The 13,364-nt window shown below is 36.1% G+C and overlaps 2 protein-coding genes across 2 annotated transcripts; one reads left to right on the top strand and one right to left on the bottom strand.

Annotated features, from left to right (window-relative positions):
• The first annotated feature begins 372 nt into the window (after positions 1-372).
• LOC122609537 lies at positions 373-1,379 on the top strand. The gene is made up of 3 exons (XM_043782573.1): positions 373-639; positions 711-803; positions 881-1,379. The coding sequence occupies exons 1-3, from the start codon at positions 536-538 to the stop codon at positions 990-992; spliced, it is 309 nt and encodes a 102-aa protein (XP_043638508.1). The 5' UTR covers positions 373-535; the 3' UTR covers positions 993-1,379.
• A 2,544-nt stretch (positions 1,380-3,923) lies between these two features.
• Positions 3,924-4,692, bottom strand: LOC122609422 (protein FAR-RED ELONGATED HYPOCOTYL 3-like). The gene is made up of 3 exons (XM_043782467.1): positions 4,511-4,692; positions 3,983-4,411; positions 3,924-3,938 (listed from the first exon to the last, which is right to left on the bottom strand). Exons 1-3 carry the CDS (start codon positions 4,514-4,516, stop codon positions 3,924-3,926), a joined length of 450 nt encoding a protein of 149 aa, XP_043638402.1. The 5' UTR covers positions 4,517-4,692.
• Between the last annotated feature and the right edge of the window lie 8,672 nt (positions 4,693-13,364).

Below are 13,364 nucleotides of genomic sequence, written 5' to 3'. Positions count from 1 at the left end.
TAAAACTTGAGGTTGCCTTGAAGAAAAATGGAGGCCCGTTACCCATGTACTTCGACTACAAATCAAAGATCTTTCAGTCGATCGGGGACTACGGGGCTATGTACAAATCTTTGTTAGGCTCGTTGATCGGAGATGTCCCCCAGTACTACGAGTCATGGGATGATGTGCCTGAGTCTATGAGGGACCATATCTTGAAGGAAGTACAGGTTAGAATATGTTTCTTTTTATATTTTTTTACTTAATATGTTTTACAATGATAACCCCGAAAATGCTAACTTGTATTTTTAAACAATGTAGCGCTATTTTGCGATGGACCAGTACTTAGAGCTTGATGAGGACGACCCCACCAGGAAGGCAGCAAAACTGGCTTTCCGTGCTGATGCAGCTAGCATATATAGGCAGAGAAAGTCAAAATTCAAATCTCAGCATTTTACAGCACGGGGGGGTGTAGGCGCAGCAGATACCCTGCAGACAGCACCGCCAGCTGGTATGGACCCGGAAGAGTGGGGAAAACTATTGCGTTTCTATACGAGGGATGACCGGGTCAAGCGGGCCGAGACAAACAAGACAAACCAGTCCAAATAGGCGGTGGGGACTCAGGGTCGGCGATCTATTTCTCTTGCCCACGATCGGGCGTTGGTACGTTTGGTTTTAACAAAAGTATACAATTCTTGTGTTTTTTTAATGCTAATTATTTGACTTGTTTGCAGGCCAAGCACCATAACGAAAAGAAGGAGGGGCCACCGCCCACGTGGGAGTCGACTTGGGCGGCAACCCACAGACTACAACCTCCGGAAGTTGCGGTATATACATAACTTTAAGTTAAATTACTTTTAATTACTGCTCCATTTATTAAACTTACCTTACTATTTATATGTAGTCCCGTCTGGAAGCTGCGCAGGAGAGACATTCACAGGATCCTGCACCGACACCTCCAACCCAGTTGTTCCCGGAAGCGTTTGGATCGCGATCGGGACATCAGCGCGGACTAGGGAGGATTCTCAGGGGTTTCGGATCCCATGATTTCCCTGTTGAGTTGCCGCAACCACATTATGGACCTCCGGAAGGATCCGCCTCCGGCCCGTCTGGATCCTATTCTTGCCCCTCTGGATCCCAACCTTCCGGCTACCATGTTGACTTGAACCAGCCTGGTGATGCGTATTTCGACCCCAGCCAGTTATGGGGTGGGACATCGGCGCATTATGGACCTCCATCAGGGGAATTTGGTAGCTTGTCGGATATGAGTGGATTTTTTAGTGGGACAGGCTCTGTATCCGGACCAGGTGTGGGTGATGATAATGCCGGTGAGGACGACGACGATTCCGATGATTAGACTTTTTTTATTTGTATGAAGTATGGACAATTTTATAAATACAGTTTCTTACGTACATTTTTATTATTTGTGTTTGATATGGACATTTTTATTATTTGTGTACTGTTTGTTTATAATGATGGTGGACTATCCGTTTGCAAAAATGTAACACCCCAAATTTCGTAGTATTATTATATTATTAACAGTAATATAGCAAGTAAAAAGATGATAAAGTTACGAAGTAACACCCCAAGTTTTCTTTGATAAAAAAAAAGGAAACAAAAAACGGGCATAACAAAAACAAAAAACTTTATTACAATCCTACTCAGATGAGTCCACTGTTCCCATATAGATGGGAGGAGGTTTTGTTGCATCTATATATCTATTGTAGGCTAACTGGCGGTGTCGGTACAAATCTTTCCATTTGCTCACGGGAGGCCTTACACGATCCTGTACCCAATATGCGATCTCCGGGGCCATCGGGTAGTCACCTTCCAACTGCACCATGATATAGTGACCGTGACCATGTACTAATGCTATTGATATGGGCTCTCTCCTAGGCATCTCATCAGGACCATAGGTAAATGGGAACGAAGTCCAACTGGCGGCAGTAGATAAACAGTGAATTACTATACCCATCCTGTTGGACAACAACATGGCCCCCATAGTCATGTGCATCCAGTAGCCAGTTGGTCTAAACACCCCTACATAAGACCTTGATAACCCCTCAAAAACCCTCGCTTCAACCTGTCCCCATCTTGTTAGTTCATCGTAGAATTGTTTGTTGTTTTCATACTCGGCCAACATATGTAGTCGGATCCACTCGTAACCTTCGTTTTCATCGTACCCCAATGCAACAGCAAGTGCCCGGAATCCACAGTTGCCATCACCACTGACATTAATAATCCCCTTGACGTATGGTCTAAATACATTCGGTATGTCATCAAGGTAACCCTTTATACCCGTCGTCTGCAGTGGGCGAGTGTTAGGTGGTGGTACTGGTAGAGCAGCCAATTGCTGCTCAGCTGATATGGGAGATATTGGTGATGGTGCTGGTGCTGGTGGCATCGGAGGTGATGGTGCTGGTGGCATCGAAGGTTGTGTGGGCGTACTGAAAAAATCAAAGTACGATGATGGTGCAGCTGGCATCGGAGTGCTAGGACCTGCAGGAAAATAAGTATCGGCATTGAAGACTTGATCCACTACGCCTGTTGGTGCTGTTGGTGGCACAGGATAGTACGCGGGTTCGGCTGCGCCGAACAACTGATCTAAGAATGAGGGTTCGGTTGTAGGCTCATTACTCGGCCCTGCTGCTGAAAATTGTGACGATCGGATCAACTCATCAATATAATCACGGGTGTCCTCCCGTAATTCAGTGTCTCGCTCCGCGAAACATGACTGCGTGGGCACATGGTCACTGTGTCTCGCCGCCTGAAAGTCTCTGTAGCATGAGCCTGAGTCTGGTGCGGTATCCGGATACTTAGGTGTTGTCACGTGCACGGACCTCGACTTTTTCATCTTTGGTGGTGGTGGCATCGGAGGTGATACGTTCAAGTCTGGCATCTGCAATGAATGAATGAATAATTAAGTTAGATGTATACCCGTATAGTATTTAACAATTAATAATTTGTTAGACTATAATAATATACCTTTTTCTTTGACCCAACAGGTCTACCACGTGTTTTATTTTGGACCTCTGGATCCTTGATTTTGGACCGACCCGGATAGATGAGGTCCTTTATTTTTGACATCAAGCTTTTCCTTTGTTTTATGGGTTGTCGTTCCAAGGCAGCAGTAACCTCGCCACAAAAGGCATCAACAGGCTCGTCATCATCCGAGTCTTTCTTCACATTTCCAGGCAGGCAGGTGGACGGGGTTATATCGAGCCTGCACCAAAATGCATCTATCTCATATTCTTGTACACGCCTTCCTGCAGGAATAAAAATATTACATTAAGTATTTTTAAGTAAAATGGACCATTTGTATCTGAATGAACTGTACTTACGTTCCTGCATGTATGTTAGAAGTCGATAACTACATGGCAAGCCACAACTAGCCCATACCGTACACCCGCACTTTGACACGTCCCCTTTTACTGTATTTTTCAATCGATCAATTTCGTCAACCATAATTTGCAAGGCTACATGGGAGGCTTTACCGAGCAAATCCTTTAAACAGGGATAGTTGTGTTTATTTTGATTGTACTGCCTGCAATGTTCCAGTGACCCCTTTATTTCGGTGTATTGCCCGCTGACAACAGAGTTAACACATTCAACGATTCTGTGGAACGTAAGCCGCTTTTGATGCATAACTGACTTCAGCAAAGAATGCTCGCTCTCAACCCTGTTGGTAGTGTAGTTACGATAGTTGCGGTGTTGGTCGACCCAACATGACACAAATAACTCCTTGTACGAGGCAAGCCACTGTATTTGTAGATACTTATAAAGATCTGCAGGAAAATAAAAAGTGATTTAGCTACATGGTTACATCGTAAGCGTTATCATAAAAACAGTATGGGGACGGGATGTATATACTTGGTTTATCTGCCAAGAATACTTTTAGCCGCTGCTCATTCTCTGCGTATTCTTTAACCGTGATTGAGTTTACGAGTTTATCCCACCGGTGTCTAAACGAACCATAATCTTTTTTTGACCCAAACGATGGGTTAGCATGTAACTCAATATTCCTCCAAATGTGTATTCTACACAGTATCAGCTTCGTTTCCGGCATCACATCCTTAACCGCTTTCATGAGGGCCAGATCCCGATCAGTGAGTGCCACACGCACGACGAACCCTTCTTCGAGCGTCGACCTCAAGCACTGTAACACCCATGTGTATGCCGCATGTTGCTCATTTTCAATAAGTGCGTGCGCAATGCTGAATGTCTTGCCAGTTGGAGTGACACCCACAATCTCAACAAGCGGCATGTTGTAAACGTTGGTTTTATACGTGGCGTCTATTTCAATGATCCAAGGAAATGCACGCCATATGTCAAGTGATGTAGGATGTACGAAAAAGAGATTGGTCAAACATCCGGTTTTGCTATCCGTCGTGTACTGATACGTGTACTGATGGTCAGATAGTAATTGGAGCACGATCTGCAACGGGTAAACAACCAAAGTATAAGAAAGTCGTATTTTTTTAAAAAATAAACATATAGTTATATGATCCACATGCAGGCATGTTTCTTATTTCACCTGCATTCGAGTTTCCCCTCGTTGTTGGGCGTGCTTTAGCCGGTGTTGCCGCAGGTAGTTAGAAATGTCTTGTGAACGGGTCAAGATGCCGGGAAATGCATCCTTCAATTGGTCCCTTATGCTATTTGGCCCAAAACCTAGCAACGCCTTTTCGTCCACAAATTCTTTTTGAACATCGGTTAGTCGTCTTGCGTATGCAATACCTTCCAAATTACGAGCTGATGGATGGTTATGTCGGTGATCTATAACTTCAACCCACCAACTATGGTCCTTTGTCAGACGGCCTACCAATTTGAATGGACAGTCAATTTTGGTACTCCCTTTGGGTGCCCCGGTTGACCGCTTATCTTTTTTTCCACCACGGTTGCAAATAAGGACCACCTTTTTAACTTCTCCGCCTTTTGTGACATTTGATCTTCGTGTAACTAACACATAACCAAGCTCCTTTGCCGTTCTTTGAGCCCAGTCTACCAAATCTATGTGTGTGTCAAACACCTGAAATATTTTATACACTTTTTTTTAATACACTTTTTATGCACTTTTTATAATACATTTTTTTTAATACACTATTTTATATACTTTTTTATAATCCACTTTCTTATACACTTTTTTATAATACACTTTTTATACACTTTTTTATAATACACTTTTTTTTTTAACAATTTTTTAATAGCTTTTGTTAATCTACATTTTTACGTACATTTTTTAATATGTTTTTATAAACAATTTTTTATCCGTAGTTTTAATAATTAGTTTTCTTACATACTTTTATAGCAACAAATCTAATGAATAATAACAAAATACAATTACTCACAAAATAACAACACAAAAATGAAAAGGTTGGATTATATACATACCTCCTTGGTATAAAAAACATCGTGATCGTAATCAAATTCATCACGGACATCTGGGGATTCAAATTCGTCATCGGGCTCTTCGTACACAAACTCGTCATTTACACCTTCCGGCGCATTTGGATTTAAGAAAATTTCCTCCAAGCAATCCATCTAAAATAATAAAAACACTTAACAGTAATAAATGAAAACGAATAAATCAAAATGAATGAATATGAAAACGATCGAATATCAAAACGATTGAATAATTAGATTGAACTTATAAGGAATGAATATGAAACGAATAATTAGATTGAACTTATAAGGAATGCATATGAAACGATTGAACTTATAAAGAATGAATCGTCACGGGGAAACAGAAACATTTCTGTATGATTCGAACCTACCACCTCTTTTGGAGCGACTGTCGCTCCTAAAGGGGTGGTAGGTTCAAATCGTACAGAAATGTTGTCGTATGCTGTCGCCCGTTGTCGTATCTACTACCTCTTTAGGAGCGACTGTCGCTCCAAAAGGGGTGGTCGGGTTACAGAAGGGGTGGTCGGCCTACACGTCCCCTTATTTTTTCTTTACTTCTATACCATAAAAAAAAACATAACTTGTAATAGATCTCATCCACTTTGACATTGACATTTGTGAATTCTTTTCGTTTCTTGCCCCGAAAATACACCAACACTTCTATTATTATATTCACAAGGCCTTTCACATCGAACACATTAGCTAACACCATTCCAACCTTGAGCTGCCACTGCGCAAAAGCAGAGCAAATGATACGCTGATTCATCCTCGAACTCACATATTTAACCACTAGTATCCTCGTATAAGGTATACACAGTTCCAATCCTTGAGGGCCATCATGGTCGGTATCTGCGATTACTTTAAAGTAATTCAAAAACTAAGAGTAAAGTATATTTTTATATATGATTAATTGAAATTGAAATATTTGGTTGTAATACGTGAGAACTTGTTATAGCCATACTAGTTCATAGTAAATAAATGTATAAAATATACTCCTCTATAAAGTTAAAGTAATACATACATTCTGTTTAGTTAATATTGGTATGGTTTTTAGGGAAAAACCTTGATTCAAATTGTGAATTTTAGTTGTTGTTGAAAGAAAAAAGAGTTTTAAATATAAGTTAAACTAGCATTGTACTCGCGCGATACGGCAACGATTTGATGGTGATGACGACTGGTGGTGGTGTCGGCGGTCTTGGTGGTGACGAACTGTTGTTGGTGGTCGGTGTAAGTAATTGATTTAATGTAATTGATATAAAGGAGTAGTTGAGATATTTTAGAAGATAAGAGATTGATGATGTAAACTAATTTATTATGGATAAAATGATAATTTTGCATCTAACATTTTTATGAGAGAAAAAGTGATAATTATTATAATATACTATTAATATAGAAGTATAGATTAGCAAAAAAATGATTGTGGATTCAATATATATATATATATATATATATATATACTTTTTTTAAATGACTAAATCAATTTAGATTAAAAATAAACAAAACTCACATATTATAGCAAGGAGCTAAACCCAGGAGAACGAAATAAATAATACACATACTGACATACGAAGAAAAAATGTGATGCTAAAAATGCAAAAGTCAAAATATATATTAAAAAAATGAAGGGTTAATTATATAAAACCAAAACTATATAATATAATATATTAATATATCAAGACAAAAAACGTAAATTTTAAAATATAAAAGCCAAAGGGGAAAAAAAAGGGGGCTAAGGACATAAGTGTGAGCATATCACTCCATCTAATGCATGCAGCTTTGCATATTTGTTTCACAAATCATGACAAAAACAACGTGTAGTTCATAAGTTGCTCTAGATGATACAAGTTTGTTATGTCCGCACATTGTTGCAGATATTTTTCTTTTATTTTAAAGAAAAGTAAAAAACACTAAAACCAAAGAAATTTAATATGTTTATTTTGAAGTTTGTCAAAAATACTATAAAATAAAAAGAAGAGAAAAAAAAAAAAAAACAAAAGCAGTAAGCAATTATAATTGAAAGACAACACCAAAATCTATTATAGATATGTTTGCTAAAAAAATATATACTCTTAAATTCATAAATGAACAAAAAGTTAAAAAAAAATAAACCCGCCAATCACGGAAAAATGGAACTGTAATACAATATTCGCCATTCAAGAACAAACAAATTAAAGGTAACATCAAAACTACTTTCTAATTAGCTCAAGTGGTTGAACACATTCTTTATAAACAGGAGGTCTTGGGTTCAAGACTTGGAAAGTACATAGGTAGTCTTTTTATGAAGGTTTGGCTTGGGTATACCCAGGTTCAAGTCTGAGAGGACATGATTTACCCCTATTGATCGTCGTGCCTTCGGGCGGCTTAGTAGGGGGTTTTCATCCCATCGGGTATTTGAAATAGACATTTCTACTTCGAGAGAGCTCTCTAACGCGGACCCGATTAAGACAACGTATGTTAGACCTCCTGCTGTCGAATCGCGACACGAAGTTTTCTAACGAAATTCACCTTTCAAAAAAAATATAAATGTTTGTTATATGGTTTGTCATGTCAAATATATACTTTCAAAAACCATGTCAAATACTCCTTACGTCCCATTTTAGTTGTCCACTGTTGACTTTCAAATTCTTTTTGCTTCAACTTTGACCATAAATATTTTTGTTTATATTTTATAACACTTCATATAAAATATATAAATAAATTTGATTTTAAACGAACTTTTCAATGATATAACTTTCATCAAATATTATATAATACAAACAAAAATACTTACGGTCAAAATTGTAGCAAAAAGACTTTGAAAGTCAACAGTAAATAACTAAAATGGGACGGAGAGTATATACTTTCAAAAACCATCATTTATGAGTAATTCATACCTTTCAAATTATATATTCATATATACTTATTGGAAGACAGTACTACAATTATTTTATCCTAAATATATTTGCTTGAAAATGTAAATATATATATATATATCAAAAAAATAAAATGAGAACCAAGAAAAGGTCGGGAACCATGAGAACCAACTTTTCATTAAAAGTCAAACGGATAGAATGACAATTTGATAAAATGTTGGTAATTATAAAAGAAAAAATTCAAAGCATCAGCTTCCATTATTTCCCCCCTGCATCGCTTATCCTTTTGACCCTTTAAATATCTCTTCCAGTTATGCTTAAGCGTTCAGTATATCACATATATAATTGTCATATTCAATCTGTACTACTTATGAAGAATTAATAATAATAACATAATGTGTTTAATGAGAATCGACACATATGTACTATAGTCTATAAGACACATATGTAGGGGAAGCCAAATCAAACATGTATTCAGTACATAGATATACTAAATGCCTCCAGGAAATCAAAAAACAACAGCACAATAACATAATCGATAGAATAGCTTAAAAACCCAATCACATAAACGATATTATAGTCTTAAAAACCATCAACATCGAGACGGATACATGATAACATAGCCTTTAAACAAAAACACTTTAACCAATGTTTAAATTATGCCGTTAGGAAAAAAAAACCTATGTTTAAATATACTAATACCATAGATAACTTAACAAAGTTCACATCTTGTATTTGGTAGCTTGCAAAATCATTTCCTGGCAGACATTGTATTCTGATAAATATAGTTTAAGTGCGCACTTCTTTGGCAATTTGGCCAACTTTGTTTTCCAACTTTTCCCTTCAACAGCCAGTCAACAATCCCATTTTGCACCAGCCTCTCCCATGTACGTTTCCATGTGCCTCATCACGAAAATCCCACACTCGACTTCATTTTTTGTTGTTTGCCAATTCATTTCAAGGATAATCGGAACTGCATTCCCAAATCTTTCCCATTTGGCATTTCCTACGCTCTTGAGATACTCCACAAACACCTTGCTCTACAATTTTAATTTTCCAATTTTCCATCAGTAACCTTATGTGTGGTGCATTTTTTTGGTCATTTTTTTTATTTCCTTATGATTATCTATAACATCTATTTCTTCATGCCTAAAATCATAAACTACCAAATAGTAACGATATATTGCTAACAGTGGGAAAAACACTTGCATTTAACCAACTTGCATACGTTATAAACAGTCAAAACGTTTAGTTCATGTACAACTTTCACACATATGATTATTGTTTATAATGTTCCGTACCATATCAAATTCATTTAATTTCATGTGAACCTTGTCGCCCTTCACCACGTCACGAATTTTTGAGGTGAAGACTTGTAAATGTTCCCCATCATCCATCTTCTTTTCACAAAATATATCCTTCTATTAATTATACTATATTGTTTAATTATTGTATACATATGTTTGAACATATATACAAATAACAATATATGAAGTTTATAAGTTCATTGTACGTACCAAGGTTGTCGGGTAGCAGATGACGAATCTCAGCTTCTTTTGTATTCTTCAATCTTCAACAGTGCAGCCCAACTAATCAACACATGCTCGACAATCATAAAGTTTGGTACCAAACTTTTAAAATGATAACGTAGTGTAGTGTCCCCACGTCGTGTTTGAAACAGAACATCATTGTAGACATTCAAACCACCCAAGTCATGATATAGTTCACCGTTTTTAGATTTTTCTAAATCATTGAAACATATGTACAGTGAGACACATATGTTCAGGAAGTCAAAAAAACATGTGTTCAGGAAGCCAAATGCTTTTTTCAAATCATGGACACACATGTACTATAAAAATTTGTATTATACCTAATTACTATCATATAGCCATAAAGAAAAGGTTATTAAGAAGCATACGTATCTTCCCCACATCTGCTTCCAAATGATGCCACACCTTAGTTTCATCTGCCATCATTCGTTTCTCAACATTAACCACCCGATCCCAGTACGGTGACCTACATGTGTCCGCATTCTTTGTGGCGTGCCTCCTTCCTGCTCCTTCAATACTGACCCTTTTATCTTGCCTCGCTTATACATAAACAATCATAGTCGTGACACATGTGTTTTTACTACGTAAAAGATTGAGCTGCAGTTGATTAAATTCGTTAAAATGGTAATTACACTTATCTCCTTTACTAGCCTTCTAAACTTAAACACGCTATAAACGTTGCATTTTTACACACGAATTTTGTCTATATCGTAGTAGTCTCTTAAACCATAAAACATGTGTATCTGATTACATTAAGGTATTGGTTACATCCGTACACATGTGCCCAACCTTACATACAAAGTCATTAAACAACAAAATTATACATCGACCTTTTATTCCTTATTATACGAAGCCTAACAACTTTTACATCAAACATGAACCACATTACAGACACACTACATCTTACCACACACGTGTACCCATTTTATTATGAACAACAACAAAATTAGAAAAGGGCATGTGTCTCTCTCAACAAACAATTAACCACAAACATATGTTAACACTGTCCAGAAACATGTGACCTAATTAACGAAAAAAATCAAAAAACCTTTTAGAAATACTGGATGTAACTTCATCGAATCACCGGTTAAATCAAGAGCCGTTTACATCTTATTGATGTATATGCTAAACGATGTCGCCATCCTTACTCTGTCACTCCTTCTGACTGTTCAAAAAATCTAATATTAATTGAACACACATACACCACAAACACAATTATTTCACAATAAAAAGGAAAAAAAAAATAAAGAACACGAAAAAAAATTAGGGTATGCAAACAAATTAGGGCTAAAAAAAATACCTTTTTACTCATCATTATATCATATGCAAAACCTACTATTTATACAATCAGTTGATATCGGATTCTTCGGATTCTTAGTTGAACACGCATACACCACGGATTTTTAGCTTCATCGTTGATTTTGTGTTTCTTGGATTGAATCGAATCTTCATAGGAAGGTTGTAGAGGGTGAGAGTTTTCGGGGTGTGTTTTTCTCTCGTGATGGAACACAAATGAGATTTTTTATTTTAATTTTTGTTTTATTTGATTTCAGGCGTTTTTTAATTCCACTTTTACCCTTCTAGCGTGTTTCTTTACAATTCCTTTTACACATATTTACAAAAATGCCATTAAGTATTATCAACCATTGATTTACATGATCTAATGGATTAGATTAGTTCTCATGGTTCTCGACCTTTCATTAGTTCCCACAATAACTGCACTATATATATATATATATATATATAAGAGGACAATCAAATGAAAACAGTTTTAAATTAAGAACACTTAAAAATTACATTTTGATGCATTAAAAGTCCATAAAACTAACATAGTGCATAACTAATTATCATTATTTAAGTGTTTAACAACACATTGATCAATCAAAATAAAAAAAAAATCACGTTTTTTGTTGGATGCATCATTTTGATGAATATGCATCCAAGATGGATGCACAAAACAAAAAACGTGATTTTTTTGATTTTGACGGATCAATGTGTTGTTAAACACTTAAATAATGATAATTAGTTATGCACTATGTCAGTTTTATGGACTTTTAATGCATCAAAATGATGTTTTTAAGTGTTTTCACTGTTTTTATTTTAAGAGTGTTATTAGCGGAATGTTACCCTATACATATATATATATATATATATATATGTATATATACATTATTAAAGACAAACCTAAATTTACAAACCAATAAAAATAATACATAAATTAAAAAATAAAGATAATTTTTTAAAAACCTATTTTAATATAGATCATCTTACAATTTCATTTTAAATTATGTGGTTAGAAAAAAATTGTTGTGTGGGAAATTAATTGTCATGTAATGTGGGTCCCACATCTTACATGAAATCCCATCCTTTTTTTTTTAACTGCAACTTTTGATTTCATATTGACAAAAACAGTTAGCTAGAAACTAACATAATACAAGAAAAAATTAAAACGTAAAATTACATCAATCATTCCATGAAATATTTCTATATGTAGAGCGATTTTTTATCCATAAGTAAGATGATAATTGAATGTCTTGAAATATCTTCACCGTAGAGACCTTTTTGCTTTCAAAAATTAGATCGTTTCTTGATTTCCATAAGCTCCACATAGATGTTAGGACAATAGCATTGATCACCTTTTTTAAGCTTCTCGACAATTGGCTTGTTTCATGAATTTTTATCAGATCCTCCGCATCAAATGCAAATATGGGTTGTAAATTACACCAAGAAGCAACTTTGGACCAAATCTGATGTGCAACTTCACAGCCAGTGAGTAGATAATTCATATCTTCTTCATAGATGTGGCATAGAGGGCAGTATGTTGATTGGAGATGAACACCTCTTCTCGCTAGCGCCTTTCTTGTAGGAATCCTTTCTTTCATTGCTCTCCATCCAAAGATATTTGTTTTAATTGGGATCCAGTTGTTCTATTTAAATTTGAATTGTCGATCCTCATTTACCAAATTTTGTAACACGGTCTTCATTGATCTTACTGAAAAACCTTTTGTCTCATTCTTTGTCCACAACCATCCATCTTCATTCAATGATAGCCTAAACTCTGACAAGGACGAAATGCATTCGTTGTATTGGCGTTGCTCTTCAATAGAAACGAATGGTCGTTTCCATCGCCAATTCCAGCTAACTAAACTGTCTTGCACATAAAAACAATCACTAACAAGAATGGACTTACAGGTTTCGAGGGAGTATAGATCAGGGAAGAGTTCCTTGAACAATTTTTTTACAGCCCAAGTATCAATCCAAAATCTCACAGAGTTGCCCATTCCAACTTTTCCTTTGATCAAGTGACATAAATTAATATCAGAATGGGGTAAGCAATTCTCAACACTTGCTATCGAATTCCACACTCCTGGAAACTCCCATCCTCTTTGACTTCATGTATTCACATGTCACATGGAGATTATTACCTTTATGCCTTGATTAACTTGTACATAATGCATAAATAATGGGTGTATATGTATACTTGTTTGGGCCTCGACGTTTTGTCGAGGTACTGTGAATAATAGTGAATAAAAGTTACTCGTACCTTTCAAAAAAAATAAAAAAAAATAATGCATATGTATTT

This window comes from Erigeron canadensis, chromosome 7, assembly GCF_010389155.1.
Source record: "Erigeron canadensis isolate Cc75 chromosome 7, C_canadensis_v1, whole genome shotgun sequence".
In the NCBI taxonomy this organism is placed as follows: Eukaryota; Viridiplantae; Streptophyta; class Magnoliopsida; order Asterales; family Asteraceae; genus Erigeron; species Erigeron canadensis.
Note: the sequence above shows the minus strand (reverse complement) of the source record. Positions and strands in the feature narration are given on the sequence as shown.